The sequence below is a fragment of the Gossypium hirsutum genome, chromosome D05, assembly GCF_007990345.1.
Source record: "Gossypium hirsutum isolate 1008001.06 chromosome D05, Gossypium_hirsutum_v2.1, whole genome shotgun sequence".
Classification (NCBI taxonomy): domain Eukaryota; kingdom Viridiplantae; phylum Streptophyta; class Magnoliopsida; order Malvales; family Malvaceae; genus Gossypium; species Gossypium hirsutum.
Genome location: NC_053441.1, coordinates 1,619,630 through 1,645,259, shown reverse-complemented (window position 1 = coordinate 1,645,259; position 25,630 = coordinate 1,619,630). Strand labels below are relative to the sequence as shown.

The following is a 25,630-nucleotide window of genomic DNA, read 5'->3' as shown; positions in this document are numbered from 1 at the left end:
GGGCATTTTGGTACTTTTCCATTCTCCTCAAATTTCCACTCAATCTTAATATGCACCCATTGAAACTTGGCCGAAGCTTGGAGCTTCTCCCCTTTTTTGTTTTGACTAACAATGGTGAAGAAGATGAATGAATCATCTTTTAATTTCTTTTTCTTATTTTATTAACATTATAACATAATATAATGTTTTTATAAATTAATAAACATAATTTTTTAACTAAATAACCCCACTAACCGTCCAACACCTTTTAAAATGGTATATTTACCATTCAAGTCCACTTACCTTTATTTAATAAACCATTTAATCACTCTAATTAAATAGTGATCACATTTTACACTTTTTACTTAATTAACTATCGAAACGTTAAAAATTTTCACCGAAACTTTAATACAACCTTAATGACACTCCGTTAATATTTATAAAAATATTTACGGCTCAGATTATGAAACGAGGTCTCGATACCTCATTTTCTAAAACCACTTGACCTTAGGGTCTTACCACTTGAACTTAATAAATCGCTTATATAACATAAATTATTAAATCGAAAACTTTTTTAAAACTATATTTGACTCGTAAATATTAAATAACAATATTTAAAAACTTACTTGTCGAATTTGGTGGCCCCAAAACTACTGTTTCCGACACCACTAAAAAACAGGCTGCTACAATATTAGCCTGACGGGATCTACTGTACCTACACGTTAGAAAATTAACACGGTAAGCCTGTGAAAACTTAGTAAGTACTTCAAGATTTTTAAAATTTACAAATAATAAAATAAAAATATATTCATTATATACACATATACTTCATAAAAATTTAGTACTTGAAGTTCAACGTTTTCCAAAATCGTACTTACCATTACTTACCGTAACCCATTAATTGATAATAACAGAATTGCGAAACTGTAGCCCAATATAAATTAGTTGAACACTTAGGATATACAAAAATGTATTGTTAATGCATTGTTAATGAATAACATATATCATTAAGCACATAGTGCAAATAACGATAAGCACTAAAGTGCAAAATTTTACAACGATTAGCACCAAAGTGCGAAATAATACAATAAGCACGCTAATTTTTCTTAATGGCATGCTATCTATATCCTATAATATTTTGAGACTCATCTACATGGGTTTTTCTTATTATCAAACCTTTAAATTTATTTACTTGACATTAAATAATATAACTTTATTCTTTTTACGATTTAGTCCTTATCACAATAATGACATTAAGGGTGGGTTTGGATGTGAGATTGGGTGCGGTGTGATGCGTTTATCTTACTTTTTATCTCATGCTACAGTATCACTACAGTATCTAATCTCATCGCCACCGCTGTTTTTACACTAACCACAAGTAAACGCACTGCCCATCCAAACCCACCCTAAAACTTGTAAATTATATTCAATTTTATCACATACAACGCCATAATTTTTACACTACTTCATCTAAACCCACTTTCCACATTTTAGAATATCATAACATATTTTAATTTCTTTTGATTTAGTCCTTTTCCACTATCACCACAATTCATCCTATAATAGTATATCAAGATTACAATTTATAACATTTACATTACTTACCTCTACTAAATAGTTCTCATAACATCATTAATATAGTAATTAAACTACTTAATTAATAAAATTATCTAATTAATATAACTTAAACAAATTTGACTACTTGAAGTACTTACAACCAAAATTTGAGATGATTTGTTCCTTCCTTCTTACTCTTCGACCTTCTCTTTTCCTTTTACTTTCACTTTTGTCCTCAAACTTCTTCTATTTTTCTTCAACAAAATATCAAACACATAGTATTCATATGTTAAAATCTAATCAAACAACTTTCTATATCATATAACGAAATAAACTTGTACGTTATGAGAGTTTCTCTCATTTCTTACCTTAATCTCTTAAAATCACCAACTAATTCTTACTTTCTCTTTCCTATAACTCCTCCATGGAATCTCTTATCACAAAACTAAGATATCTACTAACTTTATCTAAGATTTGTAGTAAAAGAACATCAAAGAAATGGAAGAAAATGAGCTTGGAATGGCTAAAAATGCAGAAAGGACCTAAATGGAATAATAAAAAAAGAAAGAAAGTTTGGTGACGACTGGCTTGCTAATAAGGAGGTGAATGTTTTTTTTTCTATCTCCATCTTTCCACACATTTCTTAAGAAAAATCCATTATTTTTATTTTGAAATTGTCAATTTCCTGACTAGTCCTTTGGCCTATCATCTTTACACTTTGACACTAATGATTACACCCTATTAATATCTTATACAACTATTACTATTTTACCCTTAATCATCTTCACAATCCCATGTAAGAATCATATTTTAATTTGGCAAAATTTCCTATTAGTCCTTCCTTGTTTTTCCACTACTTACAAAAATTCTCATAGCTTTCTAAATTCCTACTGCAACCACAACAATTTTTATACTCTTTCAATTTAGTCTAAAGCTTCTTCTTAAATTTCCTATCTCAGAAATATTTTCTAATTTTCCCATCAAGTCTAAGTACTTCCTAATTTAATACTCAAAATTCATATTTAGTCAATTTTTAAAATTGACCACTATTTTCTAACCTTTACATCCATAACTTCATTCCAAAAAATTTTCTTGCGATTTTCTAAATCAAAGTCAGAAAGAGACTCATTTGTGAATTTTTCGGCAAAAGCTTTTGGCTTTGGAAACTTGTTCTTACGGTTCCTAACTCTCCCTTATCTTGTGATTTCAAGTTTTGTAATTCTTTGTTTTTCGATCTCATATAAAGACTTAACTTTTCTTGTTTTAGTCATATTAATCACGTCAAACATTTGTACCTCAGCCTCAGTCATTTCATCTACATCAAGGTTCTTGCTAGTATCAGAAGTGAAATTTTGTTTTTCCTGTCTGCCTTACCACCAAAATGTAAATTACCAAATAACATGTCAACATCTTGGACCAAATTAAACCCATGATTAAAAGAAGAACAAAGACCAATACCTTTCGGCCCAAACAATCCAAACACCATGTCCCTAGCGTGTGATAAAACACGAGGGGTAATAGCCACACTAATGAGCACCTTGCCGCTCGTTCGAAGTGCTACCTTGTTTTTCTTTGTCAGAGGTGGTGCCACATTTTCAAGGGGTTCCCCTTTTTCTCTTTCGTCAGTAGCCGCTGCTGATCCACCATTTGTTGTTTTTTTCTTTTTCTTTTCATCTCCTTCCCCCTCATTTTTCGAGGCCCTTGCTCTTACTGTTAGGATGTTGACATTGTCTACGAACATCCAATGGTGATGGTGTCCAACAGCGATCGGTTTAATTACATCAGGCCTTGCCTGGTGGCTATCATGGTTGGTCCATCAAGGGTGTGACTCAACCTTTGCTCATTCGTTGCTTGGAGATCTCTTCGGTACTGTGGGGACTCCGATGTTTTCTGTGCGTTCCGATCATTGGCCTCATTTGGAGGCGCGTTTCTTCGGCCGGTACAACTGCCGCTTTGCCGAACTTTGGTCCTCTCTCCCGTCCTCCAAAGTAACACCGGAGGTGTTTAGGTCACTATGGTTTCTAAGTGGTTTTACGGGTCAAGTCTTTGGGTTTGATTTGTAGTTTGTTTGGGTTTGACCCATCTCCTTGCTTTTATGTTAAATGAATTTTCGACTCACTAAAAAAAGTTGCAAGTACGACAGTTCCATTGGTAAACGGCATTGCCATCGTGTGTCATGAGCATCATTTCAAACATTGACTAAAAGTGACCAATGAGATTACAAGAAGCTTAAAAATGATCTACCACCTGTCTAGTTATGGCCTCCATTAGGATACAAAGATATTTAGCATTACAGTTTAAAGGACCACACTGATAGAAGCCCACAAAGATTTTGGTTGCAGGCTTGTAGCAGACTTTGAACAGCTTTACAGTTGAGACCTTCATCACTCAAACTCTCCCGGATAGCTGCATTTCAATCATTCAATGGAGTAGGCAAACACTACTCTTCTTCTGTCCCCTGTTTCTCTAGTAGACTTTTACTAGCCGACTCTGAAATTTTTTCATATACATTACCTACCCCCCCCCCACACACACAAAATAATCATTGAATTTATTACCACAGTTAATTTAGTTTTTAATTACTAATCAATTTCTTTTAACAAAGACCTTAAATATAATTTGTTGGCCAAAAAGTAGATCAAAGGCAACTCTCTTCACCCGTTTGTTAGGCTCTTCGTCTGTCTCAGGAAATTTTCTTCATTAAATTAGTAATTTCTACCCTTTGGAATCTTATCAAACCACTCACATCCATTGATACAATACCTTATGAGGCAATCCAGCAGTTGAATAGACGCGTTACGTGCATATGACCACTATTTCTTTTTATGCCTAATTACGTTAAATAGGCCGAACTAACCAAAACCGACGTCAAACTATTGTTAAATACAAATACTAGGTATATAATTTTTTTTAATGTTTGATGTATAATATAAGGTATCAAAGAAAAATAAAAATAAAAAAAAAGTCAGAGGTTTATAAACCTTAAGATCAGGATAAGGCTTGGAAGCATAGGTAAAATAGATAGTGTAGTGCCCGCGATCAGTTAAGATATTAAACTTTGAAAGGATCAAAAGCTTCTGTTTTGGGGATAAGAATCAAGGAAGAAGAAGAAGAAAATTCCTAGCACAAATATGTTGTAATTTTCTACCAATTTGGATTGTAATCTTGAAGGAAGTAAAAGAAAGCCAACTTCGTTTTTTCTTGAATATTAAAACATTTGTCTCATCACAACCAACCGTCCGAGAAAGCCACATAGCTTTGTAAGTCTATCGTTTTGGGTGGTCAAAGATAATTGTCCCACTAAATCCGGAACCCTCGTAGCTGATATATAATATTCTAAATACAATTAAGGAAAATATTATATGTATGCATTAATTGTCAAATTTTACTATTAGATCGCTGTTTTCTCTAATTATAAACGTGGCATCTACGTGTGAGAGCACTAATGATAAGATACGGATAAATATGGTGTTTAACCAAACTTAGAAGAAAGAGGGAAAATGAAATTCCACACAAAAATTTGGTCATTATAAATAGGTGCAAGGTAGAGCGGTGTCCAATCGCATCATCTTCTTCATCAAAGCTTCTTTACTTTATTTACTCATTCGTTTTCCTGCGGTTCTTTCTCAACCTCTGTTGCATATATAAAAGAATTAACAACACTTATTTTCTTAATCTCTTCTCCTTTTTTTTGGTTGAGCCGAAGAAAAAAAGACAGATGGAGAATCCTCTACAGTTGAAGTGCTTGAATCACATTTCACTTGTGTGCAGATCAGTTGAAAATCTGTAGATTTCTATCAAAATATTTTAGGGTTCTTTCCCGTAAAGAGACCTGGTTCCTTTAATTTCTCTGGTGCATGGTAATTGTACTTTGAATCTTAGTCTCTTGTCCATGTTTTTCTTTTCTTTATTAAAAATATTAATTAATGGTGTTTTGATTTTGGATAGGCTGTTCAATTATGGCATTGGCATCCATCTTCTTCAATCTGACAACCCTGATAGCATGCCTAAGGTTGGCGGTATAAATCCCAAGAACAATCATATTTCTTTCCAGGTACGTTATATATATGTGTGTGTGTGTAATATATATAGTGCAAGCTAATAAAAATCGAATTGGCTTCCTAAAAAATATATATTGCATGCTAAGCGAGATTAAAAGTGAGATTCAATTGAGCTTGAGGTTTTTGAGTACGGCTTGGCTTGATTATAAGTAGTTGAAATCAATGTATATTATTATGTTCTGAAAGTAAATTTTTCGTTGGCATGCAGTGCGAGAGCATGGCGCTATTGGAGAAGAAATTGAAAGAGTTGAACATAGAATACGTGACGAGTGGTGTGGAAGAAGGTGGAATCCGCGTGGATCAACTCTTCTTCCACGACCCCAATGGCTACATGATTGAGCTATGCAATTGCGATATCCTCCCTGTAACCCCATTGCCGGTCGATTCTATCCAGTCATCATGCTCGCTGACCAACCGCAACGTTCGACGACAAAGGCAACAAGAACAGCAAGTACAATTGCAGGTGCAGAAGATTGAGCATGTTCTTTGGAGAAATTAATGGGGGTAGTCTGACCAAACTAGTTACTTAAGATTGGTTAATTGACCAACCTGACAACATCTTTCGTTTTAACCTGCCAGGCCGTTGTGCTGTTTATGAATGAAACTGTACCCAAGAAAAAGATGTTGTTGTTGTTTTTTTTTTTGCATATAAAGATGTTGATTTTTTAATTGATATTAATATATTCATTTTCTAAAGAAAGTTTTCATGTATTTAGTCTTTATATTATTTTTGAAAATAAGTTAGACAAGGACACTAAATACAGATGTTTCAACAAAAATACTTGCCAAGAGATTGTGTAGCATAATAGCCACTAAATTATAGGTATGTTGAATTTTTAATTATATAGTTAATGAATTGTATGTGTTATCTATATTTGAATGATACCGGTATAGGTATTATTGATAGTGCAGGAGAATGTGGGTTTGACTGCGTTGAAGTGTATTATCATTTTATTTAAGGATTAGGAGGGATTATGGGTAGTTCTAGTAATTGTATCAAAAAACAAATATTAGGAATCATGATGCTACACTCACATGAAATGAAGTAAATAAATAAAAATCTATACTTGAATGATAGAAATATATAATGTCACTTTATCATTAAAGTAAAATAAGATTCTTTTCATAAAATGAAAGTTCTTATATCAAGAGACAGATTATATTTTAAGCTCTCTATTAAAAAAAGGATAAATTAATATCTATACGTTAGATCAAAGAGCAAATTGGTCTTTCTGTTAAAAAATTATACATTTTTATTGTTAACAACTGGTCTGTGTATATCATAATGATGTACACGAACTACTAAATGCGACACCCAACCCGATCCGTTAACTGATTCAATATCATTTAACAAGTATCGAAATATTCAAACAAGTAAATATCCATACATACTCAATATACACTCACGAGTACAAATTGATCACATTTTGTATATTTAGGGGTTGTATGGGGTTAAAAACGAAGTTAGGATTCAAATCCAACTTTTTATATCAAATTTTAGCATGATGTCTCGAAATCTATATCTCGAGATAGATCTTAATTTATTTTTGGTATTTTTGCTTCGAAGAAATCATGTCTCAAGACCTTGGAGCCTATGTCTCGAGACAAACCTCCATTGTTTTCTTATTTTAACTTCGATGTTTGAATGCCTCAAGACCTAGAACGAGACAAAAACTAATTTAACTTTAATTTGCCCTTGTCTTGAGACAAAAATTGTTTGGTTATTTTGTTAACCACGTTAGTTTTCAATTGTAAAAATGAATAATTTTTTTAACAGAAATGACCAGTTTACTTTTTGATATAATATATAAGAACTAGTTTATTTATTTTTTGAATAACAATATCTAATTCTTAATACAAAATCTTTAGGATAGTTATAGCTTCTTCTTTTTTTCTAATCAACCACCATCCAAATAAAATGGTTAAATGTGTCGTGCTTTTAGGCAACAATTAATAAGGGGGCCATTCTCAGTTTTGTAAGCTCAAGCCCTACATGAAACATAAACTAAAAATGATTAGTATTATTCTAAGGATAAACAACCAGAATCCAAAAATTTCAATCAATATTCATGTCATGCAATTTTATTTTGAAAGAAAGGAACATATAAATATATGATTGCATAATTTTAAGGTCTCTGGCTTCGCTTGTCTCCAAAGATCAATATGTGAGGGGCCATTCTTGTACACCATATCATAGCCTCAAAATCATTACATACTGAAAGAATATTATCCCCATCTTTTTTTTATTAATTAATAACTTCTGAAATTGATGAGGAAGACAGTAGAAGAACTATTGCAGTGTTATGTGTATTTGAAATTTGAACAATTATATTATTACTATAAAACATTTGATGAAAGTGAATATCAACTATTAAGAAATGCACATGCTGTGCCCATGTTTCGAAGTCGATCTCACTGAAATCGAGAGCAGTGTGAAGCGTGCTACTATGGTATAGGATGAAACTAAAATAATTGTAGCCTTTTCTCCTTTGGTTTAAGTGATGTTTTTTTAATAGCCGACTACTGACATGTTAATAAATAGAATGATTAAATTGAAATTATGTGGTCCATCCTCAAATGCAACCCCATCTACGTGACTCATCCAATTTTTATAATGTGTATATAAAATAATTATTCTAAAATTTAAATGACTCAATTTATTTCAATGACAATAAGTTTGACTTGTCTTATTAAGAAAACTTATATGCCTCCCTACATATGGTAAGACGTATGAAAATGATATCTTTTACCCTTTACGTTTAAACCCAGTTACATAAATGTGGAAATAATATTTTGTTGACGAAAACATTATACAAATTAAATCACAAAGGATGAAATAATTGAAAGCAAACAAGTCTAGAGCCAGACTAAGAACAGGTGGCTATACCTTTGTGGAATCATATATATTAGCCAGAACCACAATTTCTTTAACAGATTGCAAACTCATCAACCAGGAGTTGATCATGGGCTTTCTGTCTTTTATTACCAGAAGTATACCCATCATTTTAGCTGTAATTTAATCCAATTTTATCATAGATTTTGGTCTAATTATAAACTTCTTTGGTTAGATTCTAATTGCAATATATCTCTAATAATAGTCTGAAAGCGACAGTTTCGTTAGGTAGCTTATGGAAAGAGGCGGTGCAGTATAAGGTGAGTCCATATGGGTGCTGGTTCTTGAGTAAACAATCTCATTGGAGACAAATATGCCACTTCCACATAGACTGTTAATTTTGATTAAAAAAAACCCATCAAATATTTATCCTTCATTACAGGCAATAACACATGGTTTGCCTATATAATTAATCCCATCCACTTTCTAATCATTATTATTTTATGTATATGGGTATTCTTTTTGCCTAATGATTCCCAACACCACCCCTGCTCACATTATATATATTCATGCACCTTCGTGGCTCGACTTCATAGACCAAAACAACATTATTACAACCAGACACAGAGAGAGTGAGAAAGATTAATGGCTTCCAAAGAGAAAAAGCATAAGAAATTAGGAGATTTCTTGAGCACTTTTTATAGGTCCAATGCTAAAAGTCAGAAGCCGAAATCAGAGCCTGCTGTACTGGTAAATAACAACAAGCCGGTTTCACAGAGTTTATTGTTGAATAAACTGGAAAATGGTCATGCTATAGAGAAAGCTGGCCGGAGAGGAATCGAAAAAGAAGGTACCGAAGGAGAGGAAGGCGGCGGAGGAAAGGTGGTAGTTGTTGAAGGAAGAAAGTCAGTATCCCACATTGAAACGAATTTATCATCAGTGATTTCGTTTCTTCAGGTGAAAGTTTTGGTTGCCGACATGCCAGGGTTCATGCAAGTGCATGCCTTCCGCTGTGCCAGAAGAACTTACGATAGCTTAGAGAAGTTTAGCTCAAGGCACGTCGCTTATAACATCAAGAAGGTATGTCTCAATTTTAACAATTCTTTTCATTTTTGGAAATCGAAGTTGTTTGTGAATATATATGCTATTGGTGTTTCTTTTTGGAATTGCCTGAGTTTGAATGATTGAGAGGATTATTCATGGAACCTCACAAGTCACAAGAAGGAGACAATAACTCTGCAAGAAAAAGAAATTATATGACTTTCTTTCTGATCTGTTTCTTTCAGCAGAATCTAGGTGTTAAGAGGCACATGGAACCATTGACTAGGTGTTTTTTTTTTTTTGCCATTCCTGTCAAAAAGTTAAATCATGAAAACTATAAACAAAACATTAACTTACTGATCTGTTGGCTCAAAGGGGTTGTGTTTACTCTATTGCCGTAAAATTAGTGTAATGGTGATTATATTAGGAGTTTTTATTTTTTTATTTAAAAATATATAAATTAGTCTTTGTACATTAGATTAAAGAGTAATTTGATTTTTTTTATTAAAAAATTTCATTTATTTGTATTGTTAAAATTTAGTGTGATTGACGGAATAACTAAATAGTAACACACAACGTATAGCGTGTGCCTCATATTGATGTATAGGGATCAATTTTTAATAGTAGAGACAAAATACAATAATACTTTATATAAAAGCCTCGATAATATTTTTAACACTAAGAAAATTTGGGGTTTCTTCACATTAACTATGCTTGCAAATATTGAAATAGATTTCAGTCAATTTCACACACGTATATACAGTAGAATAAAAGAGTTTCAGCTTTGAAACCTGGAGTATGGGAATCCATAATAAGATCAGATCATGATCCAACAGCTCATGTGTAAAAACCAGCAAGAGGCACCTCAAAAACTCATATCAATTATCAAATACAAACAGCATCATATTCTAATAATCAAATAATCTTCTTTTTTTTATTTACCTCCTTTGAGTCATTTGCATGTGTAGAACTACTATAATGTCAAATTATGTCCAATCTGTCTCATGAGCTCTTAATCATTTTGATTACCTTCTTTTTGTCCTAATATGTATGTCTCATGGTTACTACTTTTTCTTTTCTTTTCTCTAATGTAGGAATTTGATAAAGTTTATGGACCGGCCTGGCATTGTATTGTGGGCTCAAATTTCGGCTCATTTGTTACACATTCAACAGGTTGCTTTCTTTATTTCTCAATGGAGAAGTTGTACATTTTAATATTTAAAACAAAAGTTAGGAGGGTTGAAAATTAAGAGTTAAATAGATAATTGAAGGCTATTAATCAAATTTTTTTTTTAATTTTGTATGTTTTTTTCGTCAGCATGATGTTTGTAAATTTTTAAACAAACTACTGTAATAGTATAACTGTGAAAGATTATTATAAATTCCTATACAAATTATTTTATTTTAATGATGACTCATAATCTAATAGATTCAACCATTAATAATTCCAAGGATAGGACAATTTGCATACCTAATAACTATTTAATACTAAATAATAGTATTTTAGATGGGAAAGATTTGACCAACAACTAGATTTACATCATTTTTAATACAAATAGTGACAGGTTATAATTTTTCGTTGTTTTACTGACTTTTTCTGAAAATCAACCCATTCAATAAGATCTTAGAAAACGCATTATTATCAGTATAGGAATATATAGGTTCGAGTACATTGAAACATATTATATTTTATTTACGAGTCAAAGAGTGGCTGTGATAATTTTAAACATTAAGTCAAAAAGAAAGATATAATCAAAAAATTTGTTACTCTAATTTGAACAAAAATAAAGGGAAATAATTTAATCACAAATCGGCCGCAAGCATGATTTGGAGCCGACTCTTGACTATTTTGGCCCATCTGTGGCTGCTGATAGATTGAGTATGATAGCAACGTGTATTGATGGGTGGATGGATCGGATTGTTCATTTAACGTAACTTTAAATATGAAGAGCTGCGAGGGTCTGAATTTGGGTCTTTCTCTTGGTCTTATTCAATCGAGTAGCTGTCGTTGGGCATGGGGTAATCTTAATTTATTATTAATCTTTCCTTACAAAGAGGGAGCCACCGATGATGAATTATGTACGTTGACTAACCCAATAATATTGGATGAATTAAGAGAAATTATATTTATATTATTTAGTTTGAAATTAAAAAAAAAAAATTGTTAGTGTTACAAAAAGATGCATCATAAACAAAGCCAAGAAAGTGTAATTGAATAATTTAGTTCATTAATGTTGTTGTATGCTTTTAGGTCTTCTAATAATCGGTTTTAGATTTTGAAGCTTAAAAGTGTTGGACATGACTAGGTACTTTAATCAAAACCTGTCAAAGTGCTAACTAGCTGAACTCACCACAACCGGAGGTGCTTAAATAACTAAATTAAATTTAAATATCATATTTAATATAAGGTTAGTGTGAATCGTAATCAATTATTATATTTATATATCACTAAATAATTAATTTTAGTTATTAAAATAACATATCATATATCTAACAATTCTAATATAAATATCAAGTCCGCACAAAAACCATTAAGCCAAACCCTAATAAACAATAATTTTTAATTTTATTGTAAAATTTTAAAAAATTCTCTTGGTTATCACTTGGTCAACATAACTTCATCCCAAATTTACGATCTAACAATGATTAATGTAATTATCATCTAATTTAAAATTAAATAAAGTACAAAATCAGTGATTTTTTTTATTTAAAAAAATAAAATTGGATCGAATTTAGGGGAAATTTTGACACCTCTTTAAATTCGTCTAAGCTGATGGGTATTATTAATAAAACCATGGGAAAATTCATTTTCTAGAATTATACCATATCTTGTGTCTCATCTAAACTTGTTGGTTTTTATTTTATGTCAAAGTGAAGATAAGAAAGGGAATACATGAAGAGAGATGTAGAAAATCCCATCTAATCATACTTAAATTTGTTCTTCATTAAAAAAAACAAGAGGGAAGGGCAGGTGGCAAAATCATATGTGGAGGCATTTTAGGTGATAGATGATAGGATCGGTGAGCGGCAGCTAATCAATTAAACTGCAGAGACTATTGGGTAACAAACAAATTAAAAGTCGGCTACCTTATCAATTACCAACTACAAGAGAAATAAATGGAAAAGGAATAGTTCCTAATGAGAATTTATAACTCAGTTTCTTTTGAAGAACAAATTTATACAAAGGAATTAAAAAAATCAACCCAAAGCTCACAAAAGAAAGCAACTCTATAACAAAACATAAGCTGTTGAAAAACAAACCAAAAGACATAAGTTCGAGGTTTGTGTCCTTCAATTTAACGAAATGATTTTCACATGGAATTTCTACATGTTTTCTAAGCACAGCACACACGTAATTGGAAAAGGGAATCCCATAAGCCGGATATATCACATTCAAAAAACATATACAAAAATTAAGCTATATGTATTATGATATTCATCATGACTTACGTTTGTTTGATCTTCTTTTCTTGGCGGCCTCCGGTTTGCCAAAAACACCACAGAAACCACACCCGGATACCTTCGGAGAAGGAGGGTCCACGTTAGGCGATGCTGCTTTCGTCGTGTGGTACATACTTCCGCTACCTCCGTCGGATCGGCTTCGTCTCATCATACCGTGGGACGACCCTCGGTTTTCTTTATTTTCTTGATGGTTGCCATTAGCCCTCATTTGGTTCAAATCTCCCGATAAATACTTATCATCCCATACCAACCCTGACGACCCTTGTCTCCTAAACGACGTCGTAGACCTCTGCAAACCATCCATCTTCTTCTTCTTCTCCTTCTCCCTTCTTGTTCTGGAATTTTGTGGGGGGTAGGGGGGGAGTTGTTAGAGGGTTTTTATTGGAACAAGGTGGAGGGACGTTGGGTCCAAAGATGCGTGATGAAATACGACTTTTTCAATGTGGTGTTGTAAGTATATAAGAGAGTAGGAGAAAGGAAAATGACAAGTATGGAATTTAACCAACAAATGTTAGATAAAATAAATGGGATTTTGGGATTTTTTTTTTTTACTTTATTATACGTACCTTCATTTTTTGCAAACTTTTAAAGCATTGATTCAAAGATTTGGACTGGGAAATTATTTTATAGTTCATGGTCTATAAATTGAAATACCTGCTTTAAAACAAGGCTTAATTGAACCAGAAGTAATTAAGTTGGGTATTTGAGCTATTTCATAGTTTATTTGTTGTTTTTAAAATGACATGGCACAATCCCGTTGGCTGGATCTTTTTTAAGGCAGATACTTAGATCGGTTAAAAAATAACTTACAGGAGCTCAAGAATTTAAACGTTAAGATAAAATAAAATGAAATTTTGGTAATGGTATTTTTATTATTAAACTCTTGATTTAAATTTACACTTCCGTGTAACGAATGGATGATTAAATGATTGAATTAAATAGTAAGTATTTGAATAATTCAAGCTAATAAAAATAAGGTGTCAAGGCTTTGGCTAAGTCCAAAATGGCACTCTTTTTGTGAACACATTTTCTTGAATTATTGACTCCAAATCATAATAGTTTTAATCAACGTAAATAAAAATATATAATTAAAAAAATGTGATCCGTGTTTGAATTATTTGAAGGTCAAGTTTATTGTTACGTCAGAAAAAAATAATATTCAAAGAATTGTTAAATAATAAAAAGAAAATGGCTTTCAATGTATAATAACTAAATCTTTTAAGTTGATTGATATTAGTAGTGTTGTTAATGTAATGTAGGGAAACGTTAATTTGAATATGTTGAAGTGCGTTTATTTTTCTATTTAAGGGTAAATGTATAATTTTATCATTATATTAATTTAAATTTTTACTATTTAAAAGATTTAAGATACAATTTCACTATCGTGTTAACTTATAATTTTAGACTATGGCATGGAAAAAAAATAGAATTATGTAGAAAATATAATTATAAAAAAATTGATACGATTAATAAATAAGGTTTTGGATGAATCGTAAAATACAAATGTTAATAATTATAAAAGTTTCGATTCAAACTCTATTATGTGCATTTTTATTTTTATTTGTGTACATGAAATATATAAAGTGACAAAAACACCATTAAAATAATACAATTTACTTTATAAAAGTAAGAGTATTTTCATTATTACTCAATTGAGTTGATGCTCAATTGATTCGTGACACTTACCTCAGTAAAAAGTTTAACATTTATAGAGATATTCATTCAAATTAAATTATGACACGTTCACGATAAATTTATTCAATTATATTAAAAGATATCACAATATTTGTTTATCCCAACAATTGGATGTACTAGCTAGTTTTTAAATAAGCCTTATTTTACCAAAAAAAAAGGGTCAAAGTTGTGATGTTGAATATTTAAAAATCATAATATCATATGTTCAAGTCCTAATATATATATGAGTTTTTATTGATTTTATATAAAAATATAATAAAAAATAAAAATACCCTATTCATAATATAATTTACTTTGTAAAAATTTTACCATTTAACTAATTTTTAACTGAATTTATATTTAATTAATTCGTGATATTAACCTTATCATATGTTTAAAGTACAGTATAGAAGTATAGATATATTAATTTTTAACTTAATTAACCAAAAAACCCATAAAATAAGGCCAGTTTTCACTGTTTAAATATCAAAATAATCGGTTTCACTTGGAAATGGACTATCCATCAGTGGTAGCCTGGCCCAATAAAAGTTAAGCCTAAACGGGAAATGCTGCAACTGCATTCGAGCACTTTCAACAACAACAACAAAAAACAGAGCACATAGAAGCCATTTCTTCACAAACTCAGTCACTTAGGGAGACGATGCTGAGACAGCTCTTCGCAAAATCAACAGCCAAACATGCCACTTTCAGTTTTATTCTGTTTAATCCACACGTCGGTCATATTTCTCTCTTTTTCTCTTTCAAATTTCTCACTTTCCCAATACGTTTTCATTCGAATCGTTAAATTTACAATTGTGGGTTTGTATTTTTTTTTGTTAAAGAGGGAGATGCATAGCAGAAACAAGAAAGCAATGGAGTTAATAGCAAAAGGGTGGAGTGCTTTGAAAGAAGTTGACAGAGTTATTGATTACTGCGAGCTCAATGATAAACGCCTCATCCCTCTCCTAAGGGTATTTCACAATAAGTGGAAACTCTTCTCATTATCGTTTTACCAATATTATTAACAAATCTTTTTCTGTTTAGGGTTAATTTCCCTAATTTTTAATGTTTTTTGTTAGGCAGCAAAGGAGAATTTTGAGTCGGCATTGGAAGCTGATAATTCCAATACACATGCTAGGTATTGGCTGTCCAAATTGCATTTGAAGTACCATGTTCCCGGGGCATGTAAAGCCATGTAAGTCTGGTTATTTACTTGAATAGTTATTTTATTGAATTATGAGAGCACAAAATTCAGATTTTGCGTGTTCTTTTCTCACCATTGTTAACTACATTGATTGAAATTATGTTAGTGTCTTAAGTTGATGCATGTGAAAATTTTCAATGATTGTTAGCATCCTTGTATTATGTATATGATTTCTTATACTTTATTTCCATGTTAATGTTTTTTTGGTTGTAATCTCATCCTGTTTGTATTAGATGTTAGATTAAATAATCTAATGGACATGAATGTGAAAACTGATGGCCTTATTATGATAGAGGTGCTGCTTTGTTAGTAGAAGCTGCAGATATGGGCGATAAAGACGCCCAATATGAATTGGGTTGTCGCCTAAGAGTTGAGGTTCGAATCATTTTTCTTAAAATGTTTCTTTAATAATTTTGTTGAGGAACTCTTTTAAGGAGTACACCTCAGTGAGCTGTTACGTCTTTCTGCAAATGACATCTTTAGGTTTCTAACATCATGATCATTATGTTGGACAGAATGACTATGTCCAATCAGATCAACAAGCTTTCTATTATTTGGAGAAAGCTGTAGACCAGGTACGAGTCTTTAGAAGCCACTTGTATGTTCTGCTTTCATGATATCTCTCGAAACCTTACTAGAACTCCTTATATTGTAGCTTCATCCAGGTGCTCTTTACCTTCTAGGTGCTGTATACTTGACGGGGGACTGTGTGAAGAAAGACATTTCTTCAGCATTATGGTGTTTCCACCGGGCATCGGAGAAAGTAAGGTTTCTCTTTGTTCTTATAATTTGTGGTTTTGTTTATTGCATGTGAATCTTCTATGGTTATTGCATGATTGTCAAATTGTTAGTCAGTAATGTTTAAGGAGGACTTTTTCAGATTGAACATTATAACTGAGTGCTGATGCTGTGGGAACTGGGAATTGTGAACCTTGTTAATTGACCTCATTAGCTAAATTGAACAAAATCATATAGTTAAACTTGAAAATCCATGATCTAAATTATGAAGTAGACGTCTGGTTATCCCTCATTATTTTAAGCAACTGCTGTAGTATAAAACTAAAAAGGTATAATCTTTGCATTATTTTTGGCCACTTTATTTCTATAGTATACAAATTTACCTTCTATCCTTGTAAATATACGCAGGGACATGCTGGAGCAGCTATAGCATATGGATCTCTGCTACTTAGAGGTTAAATATACACATGCACCTTCTCATGAATTTGCCTTTGACACCATAGCTAGTGAGTTTTTAGGAAGTTATCATATTAACATGTATTAGCTGGTGTAACTCGGATTGAAGGTAAAAATGGAACATATTGCAATGAAAATGACAACTAGCTTTACATTTTACTTTGGTTGACATATGCTGATTGAATTGTTAAAAAGTACTATTTCTTAGGTGCTCAAGTCCCAGAATGCCTAACAAAATTTAGTTCAAAGAGGGGTTCTGCTGCCAAAAGAACAACGAAGAATGTGGACCACCGAGCAGGGAACCCTGTTGAAATGGCAAAAGAACAATTTCGAATAGCAGCAACAGCTGGATGTGACCTTGCACTAAAGTGGTTGCAAAGACTCGAGGAGGTGGAGGAGCGACTGTTGAGTGAAAGTAACTCCACAGATGGTGTTTCACAATCGAACACGGCGTTGTTATAATATGAGCAGATGAGGTTGAGGCCAAATGATAACAAAAGAGGCATGAGTGTTTGCAGTATACATGTAAGTTTAGAAGGAAGTAATATTCATGGTATAATTTCATCCTTTCTCAATTGCGGGGTTGACCTTTACATTTGGCTTATTGCATGAGCGCGATTGTGGAGGACTGCATATTCAAGCTTTATTACAACAGTTTTTTTTTTTTTAAGGAATCATGTATTGTTCCTTTCTGTAGTGTCATTCTGTGAGGGATAGTTTTTATGAACTGCCTTTCATTAACGTTCATTGATTATGTACTTGTGAAATAGGGGGAAAAGGTACTTTTTTATAAGACAACTACTTTAGATATATATTTAAAAATAATTAGATATAATAAATAAAGTTAGTTAAATTGATCAGTTCAGTTATGAATTTGCGTAATTTAAAACAATATTATGTGTGAACTTGGGATAGAAAATGTTCCATTTATCAATTTGATCTGATATAATAGTTATTTGAATGTTTAATATTTGTAATTGTAATTGTGTGTCTGTAATCATACTTGTAACTTCATATTTTAAAAAGGTTTAATGTTATGTTAAGGTTTGCAAAGTTTAATTCAAAAATAATAATAGATAAATTGTGAATTAACGTAAGTAATTGTTTTTAAAAATAATTGTAATTTAAAGTATCATTTAGTTGAATATCTTGAAATAAATAATACTGGATATTAGTAATGTACAATTATTTTTAGATACCAAAATCTAAAATAAATTGATGAGAATTAATTGTAACTTTTGTTTAATGTGATTTAATTATTTGGTGACAGTAATTGTAAAATGAGCTATATATATATTTATCATTACTTTTTAGAATTTAAAATAAATAATTTATTTATTTAAAATAAAAATGAATAAGAAAAATATGTTTTATTTAACACATACACTGTCATATAAATAAAATCTACTATCATTAATTAATAAATAGATTTCTAAGTACTTTTTATTCAAAACCCTAGCGTAGCCACCACTGAGCTCTGAAGAAAACCTGCCATTAAATTGTTTCACTTCTCCTCCCATTTATACACTTCGTAGGGTCAGAAGTACAAGATTCGGCACTTGGTATTCGGGTTCGAGAAGCAAAAGTGTCTTTTAATGGAAGCAATCACTCAAGGAGTAAACAACATCAACTTGGGCGCTGATTCCCACAAGAAGAACAGGATTCAAGTTTCCCATAGCAAAAAGCCCTTGTTTTTCTACGTTAATCTCGCTAAGGTTTCTCCTTCCCCCCTCTTTTCTTCTCCAAATCTTTCACTTTTTTTCTTTTTTTGAATTTTGCATCATGTGCTATACAAAATAAAGTGCTGAATTTGAATAACATTGTTAAGAATTTTGATGGGTTCTAGTTGTTTTTCCTCCTTTGAGACGATTAAATTCTTTGTTAATACATTACGTTTCTTTTTATTTGCAGAGGTATATGCAGCAGCACAATGAGGTGGAGCTGTCTGCACTTGGAATGGGTAATGTTTACTTTTTAAGCTCTCTATCTTTGATAATTTAATTTCATATTAACCTTTTTCTTCCTTTGGATCTGAATAGTTATTATGAATTGTTCTCAGTTATCATCTTATCATCATACCTTATGCTTCAATGGATTATGCTCTAGAGGAATAGCTGGGAATTCATAGTTACTTGCATTAGCTGTTCTATTTTTATATTATTGCAATATACACCGGTAGAACTCTATGGGTCTTCTTTTTTTATTCAAATTATGCTTATCCAAAAGGCAATGGACTTATTAATGTATCGTTTCTGTGGGGTAATTATGCTGTGAAGATGCTATACAGCTTTTGTTCATCGATGAAAACAGCTTTTCCTAGCATAATCAAATATGAATACTACTGTTTTTTTCTTTTTTCTTTTTCTTTTTTTTTTGAGAATTGCAGTAAATATTTTCTCTGGGTCATGTCATACATGCAGCTATTGCGACGGTGGTCACAATTGCGGAAATTCTGAAAAACAATGGTTTGGCTGTTGAGAAGAGTAAGATGTCTTCCATTTCTCTTAAATATATATATGATGTGTTAATGTTAATATTAAGTTCTGATAATAATGGGAATCAACCTTCATTTCTTCAGAGATCACTACCGCAACCGTTGACATGAAGGAGGAGTCTCGAGGGTGGCCTGTGCAAAAAGCCAAGGTAAATAAACTTAATAGTTTCTTCATGCTGCCATTTAGATAAACCACGTTTATGCCAAAAATAAAAAGATTCAATCTGAAATGCAGTCAATTATTGTATATTCAACATGGCCTGTTGATGCCCTTATTTAACCGTAATTTATAGTCTTTGACAATGCCGACTTTCCTTGATCCTCTAAGCTTTAAGATTGATAGGTGTTCTTGTATGTTGTTTCTCAGATCGAGATATTATTGGGGAGGACAGAAAATTTCGATGAATTAATGGTGGCTGCAGCTGAAGAAAGAGAGGCTGTGGATGGTGAGTATCAGAGTTGAAACATGAGACAAGTTTTGCTTTGTTAGTTTCTCTTGTGATCAGTTTCTAATGCCCTTTATATTTTGGTGAAAACACTGAATCTTTTTACACATTGTAGGTGTTTTAGTATGCTAGGAAAAGCCTTTTTCTTTTCAATATTCGATTTTGGTTTCTAATCTACATTTTTTATAATAAAAGTACAGATAGAATATGTTTTGGATCAATGGAAATATTTTCTTTTCAGATTTTCATTGTAAACATTTTTGGGGGGGCTCTCAAAACTTCAAGTAGGGATACATTGAATGAAAAAAAAAACCAAAATTGAAAAACAAGCTGTTGCCTGTTGTTCCTTTTGCTACTGAAAAAGAAAGAAAATACAAGAGTGAACGGCTTCTAATAGGTCCCCTTTTTTTGTAAACGAGAGGACTAGTAGCTTTTTGTAATTATAACCATTAATAATGGTACATGATATAAAATTTAAGATTATATCACTAAGGTTTCCAAAAAGTCATCCCAAGCTTTCACTTTGACATATTAGGGCCGGCAAAATACTGTAAAAATTTAAACCTGACTTAAGAAATAGAAGATTTGGTAAATAAAACTCTATTGCTCAAAGCAAACAAAATTATGGTTGCATTAACCCAAATCTCTACAAGCCTACCGAAACGTTGACCGATTGATAAGTTCATTTTGCCTTCCCTTTCTTTGAAGATCCTGGTCCTTTCTTTACATTCTTCTTATGTAGTTGCTTTTTCGGTTTCAACTTGTTTGTGGCCGATGACGACTTCCCTTCTTGGTTTCTTTTATTCCTAGCTTTCTTCTCTTTCTTCACATTATACATTGTAACTGCCTGAATTTTTTAAACCAAAAAAAAAGGTCATCTCAGATTAACAAAGAACTTCCATTTGGAACCCAACAATTTATAGCTCAAGCTTACCTTGTCAACATTGAGTATCTCATGGGAATGCTTAGAGATTAGCTTATTTAGAACATTCTCGGTTTATTCCTTCTCTCGTGAACCTATCCCTGATCCTTCAACAACGGGTAAGAACTAACAAAAGTAGAAATGACCATATTACAACATGCCATTATAATTCATGAGAAATATTTACACTAAGGTGAAGACCACGAATGAAAACCTTGCGATGCTTTCCTTGCTTTTTAGGAGGCTTTTCTCCTGGCAACTTCCTATCAAATTTCCCACCACTGGCTGTAGAAGTTGCGGCCATCCCAGCTACATTTCCTAATTCATCTTTAGAAACTTTCTTCGGTGGAGCTTGGGTTCCCGTTATGGGTAGGGATGTAGCAGCAAGCTGAACATGGCTGCAGCAAACCATTTAAAGTCGAACCAGCAAAATTAAATACATGAAGAGCATTGAAATGAAACTGAACCAAAGATCTAGTTGCTTAATGCAAGCTAAAGTAAGTGGAAGTTCCCATCAGGAACTAGAGCAGTTTGGATGAGAAATGATGCTTATGGAAAATAATCAAAGTTGACTTCAAATTCATTGATGTTTATAAGAAATTCCTATAAGCATAATCTGCAGTCATGGTCCAACACCTAAACTACTAATGACAATAATTGTTAGGGTATAATGGAATGGTATCAAAGAATAGGACAATAGAGGTTAAAGCAGGATAACAATGTCAGAAGAAGATTAAGCTAAAATGAGACTTATTGATACCAATACTATCTCAAATATGATTAAGGGCTAATTCTTCATTGCTTAAAAAAACACTTCTGACTCCAAAAACGCTTTTGAAAGAAAAGCTATGAAGAACAAGTTGCTTTTGGCTGATATTTTTAACTTTTCAAAAATACTTTTGAAAAGCACTTCTGAAAAGAAGCTGAAAAGGAGAAGCTAAAAGTTTTAGCTTTTCCTTCCCAAAAGCACTTTTGGTGCTTAATTACTTTTTCACCACTCTAATAACATAATATTTTTCTTTTTTTTTTCTTTGGTGCTTAATTACAAATGTGTTAAAATCATTAATTAAAAATAAAAAAATATTTTTAAAATATTAATTACAAATACTTAATGGTTATATTTAAATATTTAAAATATAGTTTATATATTCTAATTAAATTTTATAAATAATTAATATTTATTGCTTAAAAATATTTAAAATTTATATTTCATATATTAAAATATTAACAACAAGTTATAATAATTTTTTTATATTCTTACTAAAATATAATAATATTAACTAATTTAAATATTATTTAAATATATATTTGTTACTTAATAATAACATGTTTAAAATGAACATTTTATTTTTCAAAAATACTTTTTGACAGCAATGTTAAACACTCAAATTTTAAACTAAACTTTTCTAAAGCACTTTTCAAAAGCAATGAAGAACTGGCCCTAAGTTGATTCCTATTGAAGATAAGAGTGGCGATTCTACATAAAGAAAACTACAATGGATAGGCAAAACCTTGGCAAGGCACCAATTTTTGCAGCTTGTTTCAAGTTTTGGAGGTGATTCTTCTCTTGTTTCTCAACTCGTTTCGTCTTGTCATCTTGCCTTTTAGCAAAAGGATCCACTCCTGGCTCTGCAAAAAGCAACAATCAGGGTCAACGAAATCAATTTATTCAACTATGTCCTATTGCTACTTGTAAACTATTTCCATTTTATTATCTAAAAATGCCATTTACATTGAATTTTAATAGCAATTACAGTTTAAAAGTCAATTATATTTCTTCCAAGGAAACAACCCATTAAATCCTCACCATCAGTCATCTTGGCCTCGATGATGGGTATATCTTTATCATCATTGACACGATCATAACCAAAACGGCGTTTCCATGTACCAGTCTGTTCATCCCATACAACTTTGTCCTTTTTACGTTTCTTTATACCTACAAGATGTTTCAAATGAGAAGAGGCAAAAACAGCGAATCTTCAGACAATGAAAAATGAGATTTAACTCAAAATTCTAAAATAGCAATGAAAACTGCAGATGATAGATGAAACGAATTACCTTTCTTTTTGGCAAACTCTTCCCATTTTGTGGGAGGTTTAGGCTTCGGAAGCTGAAAACACAAGCGCAATACAGCCTTTCAGGTTTCAAGGCATCTTCCAAACTATACCTTTGTATGCAAATGAACAACTAAATAAAATACAAATTCATTGCTAGGATATACTAAATAAGAGGCTAAGCTTACATGCTTCTCCCTAGGAAGTTTTGTTGTTGGGGTAGGCAGCTTAACAAGCGGTCCATCCGCATCTTCAGTTGAAGGTAAGTTAAAAATACTATCTGCAATTGCTTGAACTAACTTGGTGCCCTCCTGTATACATTCCTTAACTAGCTCATCCCTAAACATATTGGCCAGCAGACATAAGATAAAGAAAAAAGAACACAAATGGACATAAAGAACAAGGAATGTACAGAGGACAATTTATGCTTTGAAACGACTAATTAAACCAACATTGAAGGAAACCAAGCGTCAAAATTCTAAAGTATACCCAGTTAATTGAAATTTTATCATCAAAATACAATCTCCATTGCACCATAAATTTCACATCTTTGAGGCAACTTAATACACAACTATAATTATAAAAGACAAAAAGGGTGAACCTGGAAGTGGGGAGAGAAGGAAAGTTATGAAAAGGGTTAAAAGCCAAAAGATTTCCCATGTCTACTTGAAAAGGTTTCTGGGTCTCCGTCTCCATCTCCATTTTCTGTGTGGTTCCAAGTTCTAAGCTTCGTTTTGGTTTCGCTTTTCTAAAATTAAAACCTAACGGCGAAATGGCAAAGCAGAACCAGTTGAGAATAGCGCGTAGCAAACAACTTCAATTGGAAACCGAACCAGCCACTTCATCGGCTCTAGCCCAATATAGAGCCCATTGTCACTACTTTTTCCTCCCTAAAATAGTATTTGTTAAAGATAAGCAAAATAAAATATGTAATGGTTTTTTTAATTATGATTTTGTAAAAAATTTAAATTTAATAACATTATTAGACACCCTCAGTACATAATGTAAACCAACATGTTGAAATACTCAAACTTATTAAATTATAAATTAAAAAAATATTTAAGTTATTAAACTATTAACTTTTGCTCTGCTCTTACTAAAGTTGTTACTAAGGCCATCATGAATAGATTAAAGAAAATTAAGCCCAGATTATTTCTCCGTCCCAAGTTAGCTTTGTTCTGGGAAGGTCGATAACGGATATGCTCGTGATCCGGGCATAGCTTTGGAGCAGTTGAGATGGGCTCCGACTGACATGGGACATGGGGTTCAGAAGAGTGCGTTTGGAATGGGACAGTGAGGTGGTGGTCCGGCTACATACCAACGTTAATGAAGTTGGAGGGGGCCTAAGCCTGGTGAAGCATATCTCGGATTTGTTGCAGCTGCATTAACAGGTTGTTCTAGTTGACGTTAATCAGCTTTCTAATTAGGCTGCTCACCATAAGGCAAAGCTTAACAAGGATACAAAATTTTGATCACAAGCCGCCTCTCTATGTCTCTATATGCCATGTGGAGTATCTTAAATCACGACATTTCAGAAGTGGTTCCCCTGTAGTTTTCTTTAGTCTTCTTCGAGTACGTTGACTCAGTCTTTTCTACAAAAAAACAAAAGTTGTCATAACAAGACCATAAAAAAGCTTCACATTGTCTATCAACTGCGTACCCGGTTGAAGCCAGTCAATACAAGCCATGTTTGACATCGTGGATTATAAGACACGACCATATTAGAAATTTTAGCATCACTTCACTTATTGATAGCAATGCATGCCCCATTCTACAAGCTAATAGTCTAATTTTCAGAAGCCTCCATATATTTTCCTTTTCTTTTTTTTTTTAGTGAAACCAAATCATAAAATTTAATTACTTTTTAAATATTATTAAATGACATGACTTTTTATTACCTTAATTTGCATAAAGTAGGGAAGATTTATGGTAGCTTATAATTCCTTTCCAAAACATTTTTCGTTTCTCTTTTTTCACTCTCCACTTCTTCTGGGTCAAGATTTTTTGACCAATATTGTTTCACCTTCAAATTCACTCTTGCTGATAAATAAATAAATAATTATGGATGCAAACAAGGCTGATGCGTTGAAAAGCTTGAAGCTCGGGAAAGTAGCGTTGAACGCCGGAGACCGAGCCCGTGCGCTCAGCTTCCTAAGAAAAGCCCGTCGCCTCGACCCAACACTACCCATCGACAGTTTCTTATCAGTGCCTGCCTACACCGATGAGCAAATCATGACCGTCAAACAAGTCAAGGAGAAAAAAGATTATTATGAAATTCTGGGGTTAGAGAAAACATGTAGCGTTGAAGATGTTCGAAAAGCATATCGAAAACTGTCTTTGAAAGTTCACCCTGATAAGAACAAAGCTCCTGGGGCTGAGGAAGCGTTTATGGTTATTTCCGAAGCGTTTCAGTGCCTAAGCAATGAAGAAAGAAGGAAAACTTATGATCTTGTTCGATCATATGAACCCATTTATGAAAAGAGATCAGCTTTCGCATATAGTGGTGGAGGAGGCAATGGATTTTATAATGGTTTTTATGATGCCGAATTCGAAGCAACGACTCAGTTTCAAAGTTTTAACTTTGAGCATGGAAAGGGGGATAAGGGCTCTACTGGATTCAACATTTTCTCGCAGGAGCATTTCTTGTTACTGCTATATCTTGTTGTTTTGTTATTTTTCCTGTTTATTAAACATGTAATGGATGGCTAG

At 32.3% G+C, this 25,630-nt stretch overlaps 5 protein-coding genes and 2 pseudogenes across 6 annotated transcripts; 5 read left to right on the top strand and 2 right to left on the bottom strand.

Moving 5' to 3' along the window:
* The first annotated feature begins 5,087 nt into the window (after window positions 1–5,087).
* LOC107907346 (uncharacterized) lies at window positions 5,088–6,304 on the top strand (annotated as a pseudogene).
* A 2,575-nt stretch (window positions 6,305–8,879) lies between these two features.
* Window positions 8,880–10,846, top strand: LOC107903303 (uncharacterized). The gene is made up of 2 exons (XM_016829325.2): window positions 8,880–9,510; window positions 10,566–10,846. The coding sequence occupies exons 1-2, from the start codon at window positions 9,076–9,078 to the stop codon at window positions 10,719–10,721; spliced, it is 591 nt and encodes a 196-aa protein (XP_016684814.1). The 5' UTR covers window positions 8,880–9,075; the 3' UTR covers window positions 10,722–10,846.
* A 2,064-nt stretch (window positions 10,847–12,910) lies between these two features.
* Window positions 12,911–13,237, bottom strand: LOC107902850 (uncharacterized protein At1g15400). Its single transcript, XM_016828963.1, has one exon. It carries the CDS (start codon window positions 13,235–13,237, stop codon window positions 12,911–12,913), a length of 327 nt encoding a protein of 108 aa, XP_016684452.1.
* A 1,932-nt stretch (window positions 13,238–15,169) lies between these two features.
* LOC107907344 (uncharacterized) lies at window positions 15,170–17,858 on the top strand. 2 transcript variants are annotated; one of them, XM_016834689.2, is made up of 8 exons: window positions 15,170–15,340; window positions 15,450–15,578; window positions 15,687–15,802; window positions 16,105–16,186; window positions 16,327–16,386; window positions 16,467–16,574; window positions 16,958–17,003; window positions 17,214–17,858. In XM_016834689.2, the coding sequence occupies exons 1-8, from the start codon at window positions 15,269–15,271 to the stop codon at window positions 17,465–17,467; spliced, it is 867 nt and encodes a 288-aa protein (XP_016690178.1). In that variant the 5' UTR covers window positions 15,170–15,268; the 3' UTR covers window positions 17,468–17,858. The 2 variants fall into 2 exon arrangements, with proteins under 2 accessions (XP_016690178.1, XP_040948991.1); XM_041093057.1 differs by having other exon boundaries at window positions 15,174–15,344.
* On the top strand, window positions 17,350–20,166 carry LOC107907345 (uncharacterized protein At2g34160). The gene is made up of 6 exons (XM_016834690.2): window positions 17,350–17,530; window positions 18,541–18,720; window positions 18,917–18,965; window positions 19,426–19,488; window positions 19,584–19,648; window positions 19,867–20,166. The coding sequence occupies exons 1-6, from the start codon at window positions 17,477–17,479 to the stop codon at window positions 19,960–19,962; spliced, it is 507 nt and encodes a 168-aa protein (XP_016690179.1). The 5' UTR covers window positions 17,350–17,476; the 3' UTR covers window positions 19,963–20,166.
* A 159-nt stretch (window positions 20,167–20,325) lies between these two features.
* Window positions 20,326–23,752, bottom strand: LOC107907343 (ribosome biogenesis regulatory protein homolog; annotated as a pseudogene).
* A 1,230-nt stretch (window positions 23,753–24,982) lies between these two features.
* Window positions 24,983–25,630, top strand: LOC107907342 (chaperone protein dnaJ 49). Its single transcript, XM_016834688.2, has one exon. The coding sequence runs from the start codon at window positions 24,983–24,985 to the stop codon at window positions 25,628–25,630; it is 648 nt and encodes a 215-aa protein (XP_016690177.1).

Coding starts and splice junctions, on each gene's coding strand:
- LOC107907342 (XM_016834688.2), top strand. CDS start 24,983: ATGGATGCAAACAAGGCTGATGCGTTGAAAAGCTTGAAGCTCGGGAAA.
- LOC107907344 (XM_016834689.2), top strand. CDS start 15,269: ATGCTGAGACAGCTCTTCGCAAAATCAACAGCCAAACATGCCACTTTC. Junction 15,579..15,686: donor GCCTCATCCCTCTCCTAAGG/GTATTTCACAAT, acceptor GTTTTTTGTTAG/GCAGCAAAGGAGAATTTTGA. Junction 16,187..16,326: donor GTTGTCGCCTAAGAGTTGAG/GTTCGAATCATT, acceptor TATGTTGGACAG/AATGACTATGTCCAATCAGA.
- LOC107903303 (XM_016829325.2), top strand. CDS start 9,076: ATGGCTTCCAAAGAGAAAAAGCATAAGAAATTAGGAGATTTCTTGAGC. Junction 9,511..10,565: donor TCGCTTATAACATCAAGAAG/GTATGTCTCAAT, acceptor TCTCTAATGTAG/GAATTTGATAAAGTTTATGG.
- LOC107902850 (XM_016828963.1), bottom strand. CDS start 13,237: ATGGATGGTTTGCAGAGGTCTACGACGTCGTTTAGGAGACAAGGGTCG.
- LOC107907345 (XM_016834690.2), top strand. CDS start 17,477: ATGAGGTTGAGGCCAAATGATAACAAAAGAGGCATGAGTGTTTGCAGT. Junction 18,721..18,916: donor TCTACGTTAATCTCGCTAAG/GTTTCTCCTTCC, acceptor TTTTATTTGCAG/AGGTATATGCAGCAGCACAA. Junction 19,489..19,583: donor TGGTTTGGCTGTTGAGAAGA/GTAAGATGTCTT, acceptor TCATTTCTTCAG/AGATCACTACCGCAACCGTT.